The sequence below is a fragment of the Diuraphis noxia genome, unplaced genomic scaffold (assembly GCF_037042655.1).
Source record: "Diuraphis noxia isolate RWA-SAM2 unplaced genomic scaffold, SU_Dnox_SAM2 contig0001, whole genome shotgun sequence".
Classification (NCBI taxonomy): Eukaryota; Metazoa; Arthropoda; class Insecta; order Hemiptera; family Aphididae; genus Diuraphis; species Diuraphis noxia.
In genome coordinates, this window is record NW_028301711.1 from 23,779,108 (window position 1) to 23,800,464 (window position 21,357).

The 21,357-nt window shown below is 25.1% G+C and overlaps 2 protein-coding genes across 12 annotated transcripts in view; one reads left to right on the plus strand and one right to left on the minus strand.

Annotated features, from left to right (window-relative positions):
- Window positions 1-16,640, minus strand: part of LOC107173000 (piezo-type mechanosensitive ion channel component-like) — a 38,700-nt gene extending 22,060 nt beyond the window's left edge. For 2 of the 11 annotated variants that reach the window (XM_089218000.1, XM_089217999.1), the window contains exons 1-10: window positions 16,248-16,640; window positions 15,814-15,882; window positions 8,710-8,805; window positions 8,516-8,638; window positions 8,198-8,443; window positions 7,895-8,141; window positions 6,087-6,243; window positions 3,210-3,338; window positions 2,580-2,636; window positions 2,492-2,509 (exon numbers count right to left, since the gene is read on the minus strand). In XM_089218000.1, the coding sequence (XP_089074126.1) occupies window positions 2,492-2,509; window positions 2,580-2,636; window positions 3,210-3,338; window positions 6,087-6,243; window positions 7,895-8,141; window positions 8,198-8,443; window positions 8,516-8,638; window positions 8,710-8,805; window positions 15,814-15,877 (1,137 nt within the window). In that variant the 5' untranslated portion in view covers window positions 15,878-15,882; window positions 16,248-16,640. Of the gene's footprint in view, window positions 1-2,491; window positions 2,510-2,579; window positions 2,637-3,209; window positions 3,339-4,041; window positions 4,124-6,086; window positions 6,244-7,894; window positions 8,142-8,197; window positions 8,444-8,515; window positions 8,639-8,709; window positions 8,806-15,813; window positions 15,883-16,247 lie in introns of those variants that run through there. The other 9 variants (XM_089218002.1, XM_089218001.1, XM_089218006.1 and 6 more) reach the window with 8 other exon arrangements.
- Window positions 16,641-16,769: 129 nt separating this feature from the next.
- Window positions 16,770-20,659, plus strand: LOC107172351 (tRNA-uridine aminocarboxypropyltransferase 1). Its single transcript, XM_089218010.1, has 5 exons — window positions 16,770-17,096; window positions 17,162-17,302; window positions 18,806-18,870; window positions 20,121-20,242; window positions 20,335-20,659. Exons 1-5 carry the CDS (start codon window positions 16,935-16,937, stop codon window positions 20,589-20,591), a joined length of 747 nt encoding a protein of 248 aa, XP_089074136.1. The 5' UTR covers window positions 16,770-16,934; the 3' UTR covers window positions 20,592-20,659.
- The last annotated feature ends 698 nt before the right edge of the window (window positions 20,660-21,357 follow it).

Sequence of the window (21,357 nt, forward strand, 5' to 3'; positions counted from 1 at the left end):
TAAATGGATAAGAGAAATTTATACAAAGAAATATTAAATATACATACATTTTGTTAAAACATTTTATAGAAATATATGTTAAAAACTTGTTAAATATACAGGTAAGTATTTTACTTTTATGTTCAAAGCTCAATCTGTCATAGCTGTTAATTGACTGTTAGCTGAACATATTAAATAAATTGAAGTATAAAATTAATTGTTTAATATTTTAAAATCTGGAAATACAAAAATTGAAACTTTATTTAACTAAGATGAACTCAAAAGCATTCATTGAAGCATTGCAGTCAATATAAAATTATTATTATGCACAATATTTTATTATTTTTTGAAAATAATTGTGATGATCCTAAATTAAAATAATAATAATCTTAAAATTGCAAATATATCAGTTTGATTTATATTATTGAAAATTTGAAGAAAAAAAGTAAAAAAATGATGCAAGAATGCTACTTTAGATCAATTTTATAAATTATTTATAAAACGAGAACAATTGCATAATGATTTTTGAAAAAATATTATAATCTAATAGATAAGTAAAGTATACCGCATCATTACTTTAAAAGTCACCCTCTTTATTTAAACAAATTGCACTACATTTTTTTATAAACATCTTATAGAAGATAAAAGTGTCATTAGACGTATGAGTTTGGGGAACGGTTTAATTGATAAACATGGATACCTAAATCTTTAAATTTAAAATCTTTCTAACATAATTATAATTAAAGTGTTATAAATCTTTTTGGTTTTACCTATTATTGTTCATTCTACATCCAAATAAAAATGAGAAACCAAAGATAAGAGAGAATGTTATAATTTTTGATTATAATGGTACTGTAACGATCCCCAGTCAGAAGATCAATTTAGTTAGATGGAAAATAGACAACTCTTGATGATTTATTGTAATATTATGAATTTATCTAAGTCCAAAAAGTTGTTTAATGAAACTCGACTAAGTCCAAATAATATTTTAAATAGAATTTCGTCTAAGTCAATATAATTAATTGAGCGAGATGTGACTGAGTGTGGTGTGGTCTTCTGGTCATACAGTCGCTAGTTGTCTTGTTGTACGTCTGACAATCGTGTCGTCGACGAGCTCCTCTTGTAGAGAGAATCCCTAATCCCCATATATCTCATATCCATGGTCATAAAGCGAGCGCGTGTGGCTGCACGCGCCACACAACTGGATGTCCCTAGCACATTTATTTATAGAGCGATATCTGCTTATATAAAACACACAATTTCTGCTTGACCTACTTTAATGAATATTCATAAGAGTAGTGATATATATAATGCCACATGCATTATTATTATTATTATTAATATAATTGTCATTAAGCCATTGTGCTATATCACTATTATGATTATATTAGTACTAAGGACCCATAGGTAAACATAGGTTAAGTCACAGCTCGCTACAGTACGCTATATTCATTATTTTGATTCAATATTCAGTAGCCAGTAGATCCATTATAATAATTAGAGTTAGTCTGTTTATGAATTTTAAAAATTTGCTTTTTTTTATCCATGAATTTTCCAGATTAAATTATAAAAAGATTTGATATAAACAATTTTTATAAAATAATTGATTAAAAATGATTCTCAAATAAACCAATAAATTGGAATTTTCAAAAAAATGTTCGAGCAGACGGTAAGAAAATTAAAAAAATTTTTTTAAATATTTGAACATAAATTAAAATATTAATAAAAATAATTACAAATAGCAATTGTTATTTGTAATAATTACAAACAGGGAAAGTTTCTTTGGTATATTGTAGATTTAAAGTTCACCTAGTCATTGTTATTGAGGTCACTGAAATAATGTAATGGATTGCATAAATTTGAACAATAATGACAAAACAAAAATATTCATTTAAATAATATAGATACTTAATATGTTGAAAATTATTAAAACTTTGAGTAGTTATTTATAACCAACAAATGCATAATGTTTGTGTACAAACAATACACCAACTATCTATTAAGATAGAATTTGAAAATTCCAATTTAAAAAGCCTTAGAAATGGAATCTTTAACAGAAATATACTGTTAGTAATATGTAAGTATTAGATATTATGTTGGTGTCACAAATCATGTGAACATGAGAATATAAAATATTTCATTAATGATATATTAAAAATATTTATTTGACATATTTTATGATTTTAAATTGCTTTAAGAACATACTTGTTGGGTTTTTTTTTTGGCATATTTGCTGCATACCTTTTTTTTTTAGTTTAAGAACATAAAAATTCAAACCATAATAATAATCACATTATTTTTTTAACTTATGTAAGTGCGTTATAAACGATTGATAAACATAAACATAAACACAAAATATAATATGCTAAATGTGAATGTGAATTTTATAAAGCATAAAAATTATTATATACATATTTTTTTAATTAACATAAATTATCCCCGGGTTAGTTAACTCTTACTTGAATGATTAGGTACCGAATATTTGCTCATAATCTATAACATGTTCTTTTACCTCTTTTAGCTGTACATCCTGTTAATTTTATTCAGGTTATAGTAATAGTAATATATGATTCAATAAATCAATGTTATTATGTACATACAGGCGTATTTTCCGTTGGATGAGTTTGGGCCACGAAATGTTCTGTAGAAGCGTGCATCTATAATATAAATTTATCAGTGCAATATAAATAATATGATCATATTATTTTTAACAGATGCATATTATAAAACAAAATCATAAATTTTATGGAGTTCTAAATAAATGAAAACAATCATAAAGCAACAATACACAAAAAAAGCTTTTAACAAATCAATAAAAGATACCATTGAATGTGAATAAATTATTAAAAATATGCCTGGTAGATCTTGTCATAACTTTTTTATACAATTATTTGGTTTAAAGGTTTAATGTTTTCCTAATAATATACTACAACCACCACACTATATCATTTTAATTGTATAGAAAAAAACATTATAATGTACATATTTAGTATTTACAGCGCAAATAATAATAACCTTTTATTTTAAGATAAAGACATTGTTCAAATAATTGTGAAACCTAATCAATAATTAAATAACATATAAATACACATAGTAAAATATTGCTTGAAATACAAAATATTATATAGCTGAAATATAAAATCGTATGCACATAAAAGTTTGTGAATAATTCAGCAGTGCACTTTTTATACAAACACATTCAAAATGTGTGATGAATAACATTAACATACACAAACTTTGCGAGTGGCAGCACGCCATCGATTTGTTTTATTTCGAAAGAAATAGCTATTGGGACCTTTTTGAGATAAACGAACTGTTACTTGTCGAGTCATTCCTAATGGTTCCTTTGTTTCTAGATCCTGTAATTTTTAATAATGTATACAAGTTTTTCCTAGATTATTTAATTTTGATTTTATTAAATTACACCAGAAAAACTTACAATATATTTTGTTTTTGCAATAGATTATTTGTTATAAATTATCATCAATAAAAATGTAAATATTGTAGATATATTCATAATTTCTCACCAATTCTCAGAAACAATGCAAAATATTATAGAACATTCTGACATGTGTCAGAACAAAATAATCACAATATTTGTAATTAATTTGGTAATGCATTTCTGACCAAAATTTGAGCTTTAATTTCAAGTTATTTAATCATTTTAAATAGTTACTATATGTTGTGTATATAATTGTAAAAACTTATTCACAAAAATTGACTTAGAAAGTTAGAAATAAATACCTATATTAATATCTATAGAACTGAACATACTTAACACTGCATGGTTTATATTAAAGTGAAAACAATACCCAAGTACTTTATTTTTAGATTCATTATTTAAGTTTTTATAAAATTGATCAACCAACAATTACAGGATTATCTACACATTCAACTAAATTATACTTAGTATATAAAGACATTTATACTATAATAATATAATACTATAGCGAAACATAAAATAAACATGAAAATAATTGCAAAATCGACAAAGGCAAATAAAAAATGTAGGAGAAAATTAATATAATTTGAGACAGGAAATTATAATATATAATATCATACCTTTTAAACATTTTCCTTTGTGAACACAAATGTTCACATCAAAATGCATTAAAGATGTTAGATCATGAACTGTAAACTAATTTCTAAGAGTAGTTTTTAAAATATTTATAATATTAATTCATGTAATTTGTATGTCCTAGTAAAAAAATATACCTAATTATTATCAATTGAATTCTTAAGTTCCATTTTATACATTTAAGGGGTATTATTTATTTTATTTTACTATATAGTCATAAAACTTAAGGTATCAATTAAATATTTAAATATATTAAACCATAAGTCACCAATTAATATTTTTGAAGGGCAACATCATAAATCTTGAAATTACCAGCAGGCCATTAAAATTGCTAAAATTTGTAAACGCTAATGAACATTTATTATAAATTAAAATTTATCACACAAGAATAGTAGCGTATTAACAGTGGATGATCTGGGTGATAAAACACCTTCCAAAGCCTTTTGTTTATTTATTTTAAAAAAATGATATAGTTTTAAGTAAAATCAGAGCCTATAAAAGAGTGCATTATTGAAAGGAAATATAGCAAGAAGAGAAGCTTAGGTGACAGATATCCTAATTGATTTCTGTCTACCTGGCTTCTAATGTGTAAAATATCACCTTTTAGAAAAAATCTTAGATACACCACTGCACTTGAAGGTATAATATTATTAATTATTACTTTTTTCTTGTCTGTGAGCCAGATAAAATGGCCATATTATATAATATATCTAATTTACCAACTGATTTCAATTGGGTTTCAGTGAAAAATCCCCTTGGTTTAAACAAAAAATGTATTACAAATACATATATCTACTCTAAAAGAAAATTAAGAGTTTTATAACAAATGAGATAAAAAATTATCAGGGCACAGATGATTCCAAAATTTAGAAAAAAAAACAGAACAATTTTCATATCCAAAAAAGCTCAAGTTAAATAATAAACAAAATGTATGCTTTGTAGATCAAATCAAAACTTGATAATAGAATGTTGACTTATTTTTTTACTTAAAATTAATTCATAAAAGTGCGTTAATATAAAATACTTATTTGTTATTATTGATCATTATTTATTTAAACTTGAAGCCTTGGTTGTAAATTCAAATTATAAATTTTATAATTTAAGGCCAATACATTTTGTCTAACAATGTATTATTGTTAGATTTTCAACAAATGTATTTCTTGTTAGTTTTTAATAATAGTTTATTAAATTGTTTCTGGTCTCTCAAATCATTAGCAACATTAATATTTAAATATGATAGCATAGTATCTATTTGAAAAATTAAATAATGCAAGTATAGAGTATTTCAATAAGGACACTCAATGTTTCAATGTGAAAAAAACAAGTTGTGTGTGAGATATCTAATCAATTTTTATTTAATGAACATTATATGGCAATTATCTATGGAATATAATATCATTGAAATGTCGGCCACATTCTCACATGTACAACAATGGATATTCTGCGTGAACGATTTGAGGGCATAGTGATATCACATAATGGCGACGTAAACTGGCTTCCAAGATTATGCGATTTAACGCCTTTAGACTTTTTTTCTGGGCTATCTTAAATCACAGCTCTTTGCAAATCAACCAAAAACTATTGATGCTTTCTAAGTTAACATAACCAATGCCATCTAGCAAATTCAACTGGATTTAGATTTATGCGAAAAAGTGATAGAAAATTGGACCTCCTGACTATGTGCCACCAAGCAAAGCCGTAGTGGATATTTAAACAATGTTATATTCCATACTTAATTGCCATATAACGTTCACTAAAATAAAATAAAAATTGAGTGGATATCTCACACACAACTTGTTGTTTTTACAATGAAACATCGAGCATCCTAGGTTAGGTTAACATCCTATTGAAATACCCTATAAATGTAATGTTTGTTTGTAATCTTCATTTAGAGTGTAAATTAGAATTTATTTTAAATTAAAAAAAAAAAATGTATCTAAATAAAATCAATTTTGAATTAAGTAGAAATTTTATAATATTTTTAATGATTAAATTTAAGCATTATGATAAATATAAAATAATTACTCACCGGATTGTTTAGTATAAGAAGTGATTCAAACCATAACAGATAATGTGTAACAACCAAGATTAATGGAAATGCATACATAGGCCATTCGCAGTCCACAAATTTCACTATAACAGTATCCGTACAAATTGTTTTTCTGATAGCAATGAGACCATAGTATCTAGAAAAAAGTATAACTGAATATGTTACTTAAAATTTAATTAAGTATAAATTAAAATACTTTTATAATAACTTGTGTATTTTTTAGAAATGAGTTTGTGTACCTTAAGGGGATTGGAAGCGGTGATTTTCTGTCTTTGTCTAACACACGTGAAACATACAATACACGCCTGATAAAAATTAAAGTACTTCTAGTTGCTCAATTTACAATATTTAAAGATTTTTGAATTGGTATATAAGTTTACTTTGCATCGGTAGAAGCATATTTTTAATACTTTTAATATATACAGGGTGATTCTTTTGTCATTGAACACTCATTATTTAAAAAAGTATTTACTTTTTTCAAAATATTTTTTTACATAGTTTCAAGTTGTTAAAAAACCAACGTTTTTATTAAAAAATTATATTTTTTATCCTTATCATTTTTTAAGTTTTTTACTTTTTTGAATGACAACATAGAGTTTTAATATCATATTCAAAAGCAGAATATTTTTCTAATTATTTTGATACGTAAAAATCGAATTTTGGACGAGTAGTTTATGAGTTATAAGTATTTTAAGTTTGGACAAGCGGAGTAGTGGACAAACATTTTGCGGGGTAACCCCGTACCACTCCACTCCGCCAATCTAAACTTTAAATACTTATAACTCATAAACTACTCCATCAAAATTCGACTTTTACGTATCAAAATACTCAGAAAAATATTCTACTTTGGAATATGAAATTAAAACTCTAGGTTGTCATTCAAAAAAGTAAAAAACTTAAAAAATTATAAGGATAAAAAATATTAAAAAACATAATTTTTTAATTAAAACATTGTTTTTTTAACAACATGAAACTTTGTAAAAAAATATTTTCAAAAACATTGATACTTTTTGAAATAATGAGTGTTCAATGATAAAAGAATCACCCAGTATAATAAAAATTTGACAAATTTATAAAATTTAAAATATTTATTCTTTTCAAAATATTGCTACAATTGAAAAAGTGCTTCGACCAATGCTAAGTTATATATCAATTAGCACATCTTTACATATTTTAAATCGAACAACTAGAAGTACTTTAATTTTTGTCAGGCATATTGTATGTCCCATGTATGTTAGACAAAGACAGAAAATCACCACTTAATATACCTTAATACATTAATCCCTTAATACTAAATTTAAATTATTATTAAAACAATAAATAATTGTTTGTTTCTTAAATTGTTTAAAAAGTGCTTAGGGTTAATACCTATTATGAATATATAATTTTAATGTTACGTCTATTTAAACTCAAGTATAATTTCTTTTAAATTCTATTAAGAATTCTATAATCATGTACAGGTACTATAAAAATAGGTAAAAAGATTTAATTTTACATCAATTTAAATAAAGTATACCAAAACAATGTGTTAAGTACATTAAAACTTCCGTTAATAATAAATTTTACATTTACTTTTTTTGCGTATGAGTGATAAATTATCACTGATAACCATAATAATTTAGAAATTTCACTGAAAATAGTTGTTATAAATAAATGGAGCTTACATATTTTACTCATTGAAATATTATAGTCAATAAGTTAATTTTTTTAAATGTAAATAGAAAATGTTGTAGTCAGAAAAATATGAGTACTTACTAAATGTTGTAATGTTTACTGAAATATTTTACCTTGCAATTGGTGAATCTGGAGGTAAAAGAATTTGAGCCCACTCCATTTGATATACAAAAAGAATAGATACATGTATACAAGCAACCAAACAAACAAAACGAAATAAGTATGCAAATCCACGACTTATAGGATGGTAGCAAGACCACCAAGTCATTATTCCCAAAAATGTTATGTAGTAAAATGCACTAATAATTGATGGAACTGCAACTCCAGCAAGACAAATTATCACCAAACAAAGGTATTTTCCTGTAATTAAATAAAAGTTAATCATAGGCATATAAATAATGTACAAATAAATTTACCAATTGAAATAGCAATAGAAATAGAACTTGTCTGTTGCCATGTAGCTCTTGATTCAGGGTCTGTGATTTCGATAAAACTATCTGATGCATTATCTTCAATATTAATTTTAATTAATATGCGTTGTATAATAGTAGATGAACAAACCATTATCAATTCTGGTAAGTAGAAGTACAATATTTCCACCAGTTGTAGTTTAGATAACTCAATTAAACCAATATAACGAAACATTCGTTCTACTCCACCACCTTAAATAATAATTAATTGATTATTTATTTTAAAACATATTACTATGAGTAAATAACAATTAATATGCTCACATATTGGTTCTAAAAGTTTTCCATATGGATGCATAACAAGTAAAACAATTTGGAATAAAAGCTGAATTAATACCATGAGCCAACTGATTAAAGTTACAGTTCTTAAAAACATTCCGGAACTTCCTAATTAACAATATACGATACAATTGTAATAATATATTTTATAATTAAATAAATTTTAATTAACAACTCACCATTTATAGTTTTTGGAGTAGGTGTTTTAATAACAGGAAGGTAGAGAAGTAAAAATAGATAAATTCCAGTTAATGCATTCTGTTTTAGACAGATACCTAGAAAAATAAAATAGGCAGGTGTAAAATATAAAACTTATTTGAATGACAGTTAATCTAATTATTATCAATAAATTTATCAATATCAGTTTCAGACTGAGAGCCGGTTTGCTGCACAACTCGATATCTGCCTTCAAAATGGCCATGCTGTACCCATAATTGAAACATAAAAACATTGGCTACAAATCTACAATATTTACTAATATGTAAGGTAAGAGTATCAGTGGAGGACTGTGCTATGATGTACAGGAGCATATGCAGCACCCCAAAAAAATATTAAAAATCATTAGTATTCTATAGTAAATTTCAATTGGTTTTTATGCACATAATCGGTTATAATAATAAAATATTACCATAACACCAGAACAAAAGCAAACATAAACACCTCCTCACTCAAAGACGCACTCGGACCAGGACAAGAAAAAACCATAACAAATTTCATCAAGATAGCCGATCTTACAACAAACATCGACAAAGACAACGGATCAACGACGCCACATTATAACTATTAATATGTATGTAAATAATTTTAATTATAAACTATTAATGAAAAAAAATCAAATTTCCTTTAACTAAATGTCACCAAGTCACCACTAGACATATAAACCATCATAGACTAATAAACTTTTGTATTTGTAGCCTTAAATAAATAAATAAAATAAAATAGTGAGCAAGTGTGTATTGCTCTGCTGTATAGTAGAGATGAAGAGTAGGTCACTCACACTAAAATGGATGTGTTAAATTTGAATGCAATAGCAGGTATACGAAAAACGATTTTGGTGATGAATAGTTGGTCTAGGATATATTGTATTATAATTTTTTAGTATGATTTCGGACAAGTTGTATATTTCCATATGGCAAGGTTCAATAAATTGTTTAATCAATTTAGACAATTAGAAGAATCAAATAATAAAATGTAATAGTAACTAATCAATTTGCAATAGGAAAAAATGCCCATAACCATAATAGAATCTAAAATAAATTAAATAAATTAAATCTCAATATAAATATGAAATGTATACGCGTACAATATTTGAGTATTCATTTTATACGTGCACAATATTTATATTATGACATATTTCGTAAACATATTTTGAACTTTAAATGCTTATACTTAAACAAAAATTGTGAATAACGATTTTTGATTTTTTTTTTTTTACTACGATTACGATAAGTAGAAATTATAATAAACCTTGATAATAACTTTAAAGAGTTTTTGGATAATCATTTTTTTATATGCATTTCAAAAAAAAACTTAGAAAAATCGAAAATTTCAATTATCTATAAATAGCTTAAAAAAAGTCAAAATATTTTAAAAATGTAATCGTTAATAGATAACGCTAATATAAACATTTAGACATTTAGTGACAATTTTAAGTATTTACATTGATTTATTTTTGAGTTATAGTAAAATAAAAAATCAATTTTGTTGAAAACTTATTATGCGTAATACATTCCTCACTTCATTCAGGATCTAAAAAAAGCAGGTAAGTCAGGTAAGTGGATAATATAAAGATATAATATCATTATTGTATGCAAAAACGATTTTGAGAGGAGAAAGTTTGTCAGCCCAGGATATTTTACACTATATTAATAAATTATATTATTATTATTAAAAAAAAAAAAAGTAGGTAAGTATCTATAAAACAAATTCCAAATTAATCAAATCAGATGCATTATATGCTATACTCGAATCACTCAGTCATTCATAGTATATTCAATATACTATAAAGTATCAAATATCAATAGGTATATGCAGTGCTGTAGTCCTAAAAAAAGCAGAGGGTATACTATAAGTTATAATATTAAACATTCATACTGTCATTAGGTATCACTTTGGTAGAGGGTAAATAACACAATACACATATTATATTAATTTTAATCTGATCGAATACTTTGGTAGAGGGTAAATAACACAACACACATACATTAATTGTGGAAATTAAAATTAAAACTAAATATTTTTTCTAAATAAATTTATTGAAAAATATTTCATAAATGTTGTCTGGATTCCGATTTTGTTAAATTATTTCCTTTCAATATTAATAATAATCTAATGACTTTTATATTTAAATTATTTGGTAATTTCATTACAACAGAGAGTATACGACCTTAATCACCATGTATACGGAGTTTATTAGAAATAACCGGAAAGTAATACGGCGTATACTGTCGTATACCCTCCACTACAGCACTGGGTATATTGTGTCATTTCATTAACTATCACAATTTGAATATAAAGTATAGGTACCCTAGAAATTTCAAGCACCCACGAATAATATTCTTAAATTACAACAATTCAACTAAAATTTTTATTCTTGGTTAGGTATTTAATATGTAATTTCATCCAAATTTGAACTTGAAATAGCTATAAAAAAACTGTGTTATAGGATAGATTTTTTTTTTTTGCTGCAGAATTAACTACTTACCATAGACACTTGCGCTACATTTTTTTTTTTTTTTTTTAACTGAAAATAAAAAACTTAAAAATTGATAAAAAATGTTTTCAAAATATTCAATATAACCAATTTGTAAATCTGATTTTTAGAAAAATTTATATGGTGAAAAACACTTATTTAAGTCAAAAGGGTGTTTTTTTTAAAAAAATTTTAAATATCAATATTTTCATTAGGTAAATTATAGTAATTTATAGTTTATACATCACATATTATTAAAATAAATACAATAAAAAAATAATTAGATTTTAACATGCACTTATTTAAAAATGTTCTTATAAAATATTTTTAAAAAACTTTATTATTATTTGAGATTACAAGGTTTCTAACATAAACTAGATCGTAATTTACTTAACGAAAATATTGATATTTAAAAAAATTGTAAAAAATCAGCCATTTGACTTCAATAAATGTTTTTACCATATAAATGTTTCTAAAAATCAGATTTACAAATTGGTTATATTGAATATTTCGAAAACATAAATTTAGCCATTATAAGCCATTACTGTATTAATGATTCACATTTTAAAGTCAGTTACCTTATAAAGCATATGTAATATGTATAGGGCTTATGCATGTTAATGTTTTAAAAGATAAATAAATAATGAATTTAATAATTAAATCATAAAGTCTAGTCAAGAAGCTTGTGCATACATGGATAAATGAAGTGATACTTTGTGTAGGTAGGTAATTAAGTACTTCCAACTTAAGAGTTAAGAGGACGCCACACCCGCATGTGTTGTCTCTGTCGTACAAGTGCGTAGCATAGCAAATTTTACGCTCAGCAGATCACAATTATCTTCGTTAATTTAAAATTTAGAGTGAATTGACTTATTATAAAAATTAAAGGCATAATTATTACCGAGGGCATCTCATAGGCTTTTTATTATATTTTAATTTTAAACTGAGTTATGACTATTTTAAAATTTAAAATTATTTTTATATCTAAAAATACTCATAACTCGGTTTAAAATTAAAATATAATAAAAAGCCTATGAGATGCCCTAGGTAATAATCTTGCCTTTAATTTTTATAATAGGTCAATTCACTCTAAATTTTAAATTAATGGAGATAAACGTGATCTGCTGAGCGTAACATTTACTATGCTACACACTTGTACGACGGAGACAACACATGCAGGTGTGGCGTCCTCTTAAGACCTAACAATCTACTTTCAATATTTTAAAATATAATTATTTAGAATCTTAAATTATTAATAAGAAGTTAATAAGTCATACATATTCATTAAACATTTAAATATATTGTCTGTTTCATACAGTATTGACATATTATAAATAGTTTTGTGGTGAAAATATTTTAAAATTAGTTTCTATATTTAAAAAAAATTACAATACATAGACAACAATAATAAACATAACGGTGAAAAGTTTCAAGACTCAAAAACTTATATTTCCGTCAAAACATTACACATTGATAATATTATACACTTTTGATTAAGTTATAGTGGTACAAAAATAGTAAGCATGTACAAGGCCATAACTGACAACAAATTTCAGTCCAAATTTTTTTTTATGACATAGATTGGACATTCATCATTTTTAAGTTCATATAAAATTCTTAATTCTTGTAATAGTGGTATTAATGAAAACAAAAAGCTATTGTTAATACAATAATGAATAAACAATATTCACTCTCAAAATTGTTCTACTTTAAAAAAATTAAGGGAAGGTCAGGATTCCTACAGTTATATCCTTGAGCATGGAAAACAATATGACACTATCAATATTAAAACAAAAACCATTAATACTAATAACTACAGAAAAGAACGATCATAAAATAATGTAAATATATAATGTTTAATACTTTCTTTACTGTATGAAAATATTTTGGTTTATTATATGTTATTACTTCCTAGAATTATAATAATACCTACTTATATTATGTATTAATCCACTGCATATCAAACATGGTATTTATCATTATTTTTTATGTTTTATTAAGTGCTATTAATAATGTGTTATGGATTAAATTACTATCAATAACGTATTATGAATTATGCCATCTTGTTGTTCTACAAAAATAAATAGTAATACCCAATAACTATTCAGTGTTCAACTGTTCAAGTATCGTTAGAAAGGAGTTCGGATACTGTCAAGATATATAGTTTTAGAATAAATTGAAGTATAAATTCAATTCAATTTGAAAAAGTGAAACAGTGAAATAGTAAAATAACAACTAAAAATATTTTTTTTAAGGTATTAATAAAATAAAACTAATGTTTATGCTAAGTATTTAATATTGATAATTCTAAAATAAGTAATAATTATGTATTAATCTAATAGATATAATGTATGATGCATTGAAATTCATCAATTGTTTAAAAATCAAAATTCTTATTAATGTGTTGATGTTTAAACTAATTATCATCAATTAAAATGATCGTGTTATCTTATTGTTACATGAAAATTATAATAATACCTAATAGGTATTCAACTAGATACCTATTTTATTATGGCCATAGTTCATACAACTCATAGAATGAACTAAATTAGACAAATATTTATAACAATAAATATTTTTAAGAAAAACTAATGATTATTGAGTAATAACTAGTTATAGAAAACAGATCTGAACCAAATACAATTTATAAATAATGTTAGGTATTTGATATGGATAATTTTAAAATAAATTATTCTTATAAATTGGAAAATTTATAAATATATTCATCGTGAAAATGCATTGAATTTTTCATTATATAAATATCTAGATTCAGAATGAGCATAATATTACAGTCAAACTAGTTCATCATGTCTATCATAAAGTGAGTATTAAAGACAGGTATCTGTTGCAGGCAGTTTTTTTTAGTAAAATTTATTTTTATGTAAAATAAAAATAATAAAATGCAAATTTGAATTGAAATTTATAAAAAGTATATATAATAATTATATGTAGGTACATTAGTGTATTTATTATTAGAAATACTTAGCAAAATAATTAAATAATTAGTAATTAAAAAGAAGTTATAAGTTATATTAGAAAAATTATGTGTTTAAAAAAAAAAAAAAGAATAATTCAAAAATTAATATAATAACATGATATTAACGAGGATGTATTTTTTATACTTAGTGGTATTAATTTCAGGTTAAAATAAGATTGGTTGAACATAGTATGTTATCTAAATGTAGGAGTGATAGGTAGGTTTATTTGAACTACTTTTTGCTAATTATATTAGAGCTTCAAGTTGTAAGCTAATATAATCTATTAACATGCTAATGTTGAGAAATACAACTGTCCATGTGAGTAATAGAATCTATATACAAGTTAAAATATGCTAAAAAATATTTTTATTTGCAGGAACCTTAAAATTGTATTCGTTAAGAAATATAAGTTTCACAGTATTATTAAATTATTTTGAATATAGTACTAGTGATATATTTATGAAACCAATTTTCTAAATTAAGGCGATTCTAATTCTAAATCTAATCTTTAATAGAAACTATAAGTGCCTCTTAACTCAAAAATTAATAACTCCTTAAATGAATTTATCTTAATTCTTGTACCAATATATCACTTACCTACCTATATATCAGGAGTGACCAACATGAATACGTCAACGAGCCACATTAATTGGATAAATTCAATGATATAAAGAGCGAAAATGTTTGTAAATACATTTTATCGTTAATGAATAAATATAGGTTTTTATTAAAAAGACGCAAGCCACATACGACTATGACGCAGCCAAAACTTGGCCACCCCTGGTATACATTATCTACAAAACCTAAGCTATAATAACACTAATATTAATAATACTATCAACTAACATAAAATACTATTATTACATAACAAAAATATGTAAACCGTGCATCACAGCTCCAGAGACATAGTAAGTAATTGTCAAGGCAACCAGTGGTGTGCTCATCATTTTTAAAAGGAAGGAAAGATATGAATTATTGACTATTTTCAGACTATGGTAAATATACTTTAATTGCTTTATCATATTTAATAAGACAGAAATAACCCAACGGGGTAAAAATATGACACCCTCTGGCACAAAGAAAAGGAAAAAACAATGATGATGACAGTTAATATATTATTTTAGTTTAAACATAAATAACATAAATTTCAATTTTCAAAGCATAATTTACCATTTAACATTTTATTTATGTGTCCTTAAATATGAGAGTACTAAAATGTTTTGAAGAGACAAGGGAGACGTTGAATGAAAATGTCTGAATAGGTGTCTCCAGTGGCGCAACTAGGATCTATTTTCGGGAGGGGTTATACATAAAAAAAATAAATTAGCAAAAAAAAAAGTCTTCACTTAATGAAGTGTCTTCACTTTGAAATATCTGACTTTAAAAAACATTTCGGGAAGGGTCACAACCCCCAAACCCACCCCTGGTTGCGCCACTGGGTGTCTCTATAATATTGTATAATCCATATTTAAACAAAACAAAAAATAAAATCAGTAGGTAAACCAATCTTAGATTTTCATTTCAAATATTATATTAGGTATACCAAATTATATTGAATTTGATAGAGTATTTTTTATATAATATTAATTAAAACTAAATATTATAATACTCACATATTAGTAAGCTCAATGGCAGAATTATATGGAACAGTAGTAAAGATATAATAAATTTCTTCATCGTTCCTGTAAAATCATAGATTTCAAGTCATAAGAATGGTTAAACATTCAGGAGGTAAATAAACTAAAAATATATTTAAACATTTCAGTTATGCTGAGCAATTATTTTCTTGGAAACCATCCAAATCCTATAAATTAATGATGTAAGAAATCTAATCCTCAAAAAATTTACATTTAAATTGTCTAATGTTTGTGTAAAATGTAAAATAAATACACAAAGTTAATATATGAGAACATTTATGTAATTTTTTATTTCTTTGGGTGCATAATTATATCATATATGTAACTACTGTCTACTACTAAATTACTTATTTATCGAAAATCAATTAAACTCGACATTTGACTTGTTATATAATTTATATTTTACATACCTGCTGGTGTTAAAACAATTTCTGGTCGATTGAACGTGATTAATTCAAATAATATACTAAACCCAAACGTCCAACACCGTCCATTGTCAGTTTAATTACCATAAAAGCTAACGTAGCAAAATATTATACTAAGGTATGGATTTTTAATTATATAAAGTTCAAACCGCAGTCGGGGAACTCGTTTGTTATCAACGTTGTTATTGACGTTTTGGACAGACGTGCCCAAAGTGTTGAATGCCCGCGATTGCTAAAAACGTGCAACGCCCGTGACTAAATATGTTTCGTGGTTGAAAAAAAAAACTGGAAATATCATAATTTTTTTTATGCATTCGTTCCGAAATTTTTAACGGAAGAGAATGGTTTGCAAAAAAAAAAAATGTATCCGAAAATATATCGTAAATAAATTCAATTATAAAATTACCATTATTTGACATTTTAAAATATCACAATATTGATAATTTGTTATCACTGCAAGTGCGTTGATAAGGTCACGTAATAATAATATTATTTGTTATGTAATTTTTATTTTCATTCCAACTATCTAATCGTGACTATAGATAAAGTCATAAGGATAATATATATGTGTTATGTTGTGCAATTGAAATTGAAAATATTCATGTTTTATTTCGGTACTTTTACTCACCTAAACATAAGCGTCGTAAACCACTGTATTAGAATATTGTAAAGATGAATCCGTTTGAAGGAATGGAGATCTCCGACAATTGGCAAACACTGTTCAACATAAACGAACGGCAACCTTGCCGCAAGTGTTCTAAGTCTAGAAAATACTTTTGCTATACATGTTACACTTTAAATGCCGACATCGAAAATAAAATACCCATGGTTAAGGTACCTAGCTCACAAACATCACTGTTACGTGTAAGCTGTTGTATTTATTTGCTAACGTTTTTTAGTTACCGTTCAAAATTGACATTATCAAGCACAGCAGAGAGATAGCGGGCAAAAGCACTGCGATACACGCTGCTCTTTTAGCGCCAAATGATGTCACTATTTACATTTACCCTGACATGCCTAAGTACACTGAAGACGATAAGGTAATTTTCATCATTATCTAATCACTCGTTGTATAGCACAATTAGTGCCTAATGTATAATTAATATGTTATGTCTTCTTATTGGGTATCATTATAGAATAATGGACATCAAAACGTCCAAAACCATAATGAATTGTGTCCAATTGTCCTTGTGTGCCATCAATGGTTTACAATTTTAAATGTATTTATTGACCTATTCATTCATCATATAGATCTTATATCATGGGTCTTCAATCCATGGCTCGAGTTGTGATCACACTTGAAATATAACATATTAAAGTATTATCATTTTTATTTTGATAAACTTAAAACGGCCTTACACCATAATTTTAACTTTAAGAAATTGTTTTCAAAATATTGGGAAATACCATAAGCGATTAGATAAATTAAGAGGATGTTACACAGACATTTTTTCCCTATGTCATACAAATGTGTAACATAATTTACACTTATAAAATCAAGTTAAGCTCAGTTAATTTAAAAATTTGAGTAAATTAACTTCTTATAAAATTTAAAACTAAAATTATTATCTCAGGCATTGCATATTATATACTATATAGGTATGCTTTTTATTATATTTTAATTTTATTGCTAATTAAAAGTATTTTAAAATTGTAAATTGTTTGTAAATCTTAAAACATTCTTAACTTGCTTTGAAATTAAAATGTAATACTAATAAAAAAAAAATTTGAAGTAGGTATTCTAGTAGGTATAGTAGATCATAATCTTAACTTTAAATGTTATACATGTCAATTCACTCTAATTTTGGACTAATTGACCAAAATGTGATCTGCTAAACGTAAAATTTACTACCTATGTTTTGCATTTGTTAGATGGATACAACAAACGTCCATATTAAATTCTTTTAAAATAACTGCCTATATATTATAAAATGTTCGCTGTTGCCTGTTAGTTTGTTATCAATCTGGGAACAAACAATATACTCGTTTATGTGTTAAAGTTACAATTTCATGGATTTTAATTTTATCGAATATGTCAGTTAGTAAAAAAAGTAAAATGTCTGTAAAATTGTGTTTAAAAAAAAAAAATAGTGTTAAAAATATTTTTATTATAATTAGGTATAATAGCTTATAATTTGATATATAATCATAGCAATTATAATAATTAAATTGAATTTTAACACATGATTTTACCACAAATGTGGCCCACAAGAATCGTACAAAATAATATTAAAAAAAGATTGAAGACTCTTCTCTTATATAATCAATATAAATAACTTTAGCATATAAATTATATTTAAACATCCTAATGAGATAAAAGGCCTCCTATGTGTTCATCCTGAGAATAGATTTAATTTTAATATACATGCACTTTCTGCTATCATTGTTATCATAATTTTTTATGCATAAACGTTTTCGAGAATATTCATTTTACTGATTCAAATGTTTTTAAAAATATTTTTATATTATTTGTACACTTAAGAAAATATGTATGAAATATATTTTAATACTTTAATAATCATACAATTTTTTTTTTATTTCAGGTAATCCTTGTTTATCCAGGAAAATCTGCTGTAACCTTACAAGACTTCTATTCTTCAAATAAAAAGTATTCAAATTGTTTATTTATTTACAACAACTGTTTTATTATAGAATCAAATTATTTTATTACTCTTATATTATAGAACTCTTTTAGTAGACAGAAAATGTATGATCTGCTATATGATATTGTTGTTGAACACAGTGTTGAAGTAATTCTATCACGGATATTCTTGAATTCATTGCAAAAATATTTTATAAACATATAAAGTAAACTATAAAACAAATATTATTATTATTAAACTTAAGTAAGGTATAAATATACAGTTTTTCCCCTAAAATCTTTATAACAACAATATGCAATTAATATATTAATCAATTTAGGTTTTTTAAAGTATATATAGTTACTGGTTAGAGCAGTGGCGCCGATCACCTAATTTATCAATGACATATGTCATAGTAGATTTTACTGCTGGGGGGCCCACCAAGAGTTACGGGGGTTGGTTGTGGTTAGGTTGTGAAAAAATTAGGGTGGGGGGCAGGAACCAGAGGGGCCTCTGAATGTACAATGTCATAGTATTTTTTAAACACTTCGGCGCCACTGGGTTAGAGCATAATCCCTGTAACAAATTACAACCAACACATAAATATCGGTTTCCCGGAAGTTACTTTATACTCATTTCATTTTTAAAAGGTCTAGCTTCTTTGTATTAGTATATAAACCAATTTAATAATTTGTACACAACAATAAAAAAATAGATGGTATATGTTTACATTTACTTTTAATATTTACATTTACACTATACATGATAAAAAAAAACTACCATCTCGTAGTTGGTTGTTTTATTTGTTTAGATTTTTCAGATAGTATGTAGGAAAATTTATTTTTAGTCTCTTATTTAGGATAGTACCAAGTAATTAGTATGGTTTTGGAAGATGTTGATAAAATTAATGGAATCCTACTGTTATTTGATTATTTGTCTCTAACCCGCTATTTGCATTTATTGATAAGACATGTCTGTCATAAGCAACTTGATTATGTTTATTATACTTCTAAGATAATTTATGATGGAAATAAAATAAGTTTTCATGTTTTTTCTGTTTTCTAGAGATGTGTTGTAGGTTATTTATATGTCTATATATAGTCTATAATAAAATTTGAAGACATTTAAATTAAAAATATAATACATTATTAGTAGTGTAGTAAAACGATAAGAAAAAATTAAAAATTGTATATTAATAGTTGTTTTCTTTAGTAATATATTTAAATCAAACTAATGCTTGATTTTTCATACTATAATATATTATGTATTTTTACAGACAAGAGGATAGGGAAGAACATAAAAAAAATAATAATTCTAGCAAATTCATGACTCATGCATTGTTTATTGATAGTACATGGAATCAAAGTAATGGAATTCTGAAAGATCCAATAATATCAGGTTCGTTACTCGTACTGTAGCAATTATGTAATATTTTTATTATTATGTAATATAAATTACAAACACTTATTTGTTAATTTTTTTTTTTTAAGGACTTCCGTGTATAAAGCTGAATATAAGATTATCTCAATTTTGGAGACATCAAAAAGGCAGCCCTAGATGGTTTTTAGCTACTATTGAAGCTATCCATCAACTACTAGTTGAATTCACAGAAACAGATATTGAAGCAAATGAACCACCTGAAAATTATGATAATATGTTATTTTTCTTCAGATTTATGTATGAAAAAATCCATCAACTATATGAACATGATAAACTTAAATCATACAGAAGACCTATGAATATATGAAGTTGTTACAATAAGATAAAATGTATTTATTTGTCTAAAATATATATTTTTTTTTACTTATTTTAATATTGAAGAGAGGTCACTGTATTCGAAACGTTTTCAATTAAATCCCCATGTTATGTTATATTGGCATAGTATTTAATTAGAATTTTAAATGATAAAAAAAGCAATATAGATATCAACTATGGCAAGACCACTTACCCATAAACGCTAAATAATAAGTTTAAGTTGAATCATTTTGAGGCAATAAAATGAAGCTCATCATTCTAAGAAGACGGTTTAAAATGTATGAAGAATTGTTATCTATTAATTCAGTAGATAGTTATCTAATCATTAATTTGATATATTTCTCTTATTATATCATATGTGCAGCACATAATGTGCTGCATGTAAGGATTAGTTGCTTACTGTTTTACAAGGGTTTCTTTAATATTCTATAAATTTATACTGTTCATCCAGCTAACTCAAACAAAAATGAAAACACCTCTTCTATTCTAATTTAATAAGTAATATGACTATGTAGATAAAAAGTTCATTGTTTATTTATTGAAGTACCTATTGCTCTTGTAAAGTTAAAAGTTACGAACAATTTTAGTGCAAGAAATTATGGTTTCTTTCAGTTGAAATATTGTACAATTTGTTATTTTTGACAAAATATGTATTGAAAATATGCCTTAAAAACCTTAGTAATATACATTTATATGATGAAAATCAAAAAAATTTTGAAATTGCAAAAAAATATTAATTCATATTTTTTATCATTTTA

Bases quoted from the DNA above. Each gene is read 5' to 3' on its own strand.
- LOC107172351 (XM_089218010.1), top strand. From the start codon at position 16,935: ATGAATCCGTTTGAAGGAATGGAGATCTCCGACAATTGGCAAACACTG. The intron at 17,097-17,161 runs GTACCTAGCTCA...AACGTTTTTTAG, and splicing joins ATAAAATACCCATGGTTAAG to TTACCGTTCAAAATTGACAT. The intron at 17,303-18,805 runs GTAATTTTCATC...TTTTTATTTCAG, and splicing joins AGTACACTGAAGACGATAAG to GTAATCCTTGTTTATCCAGG.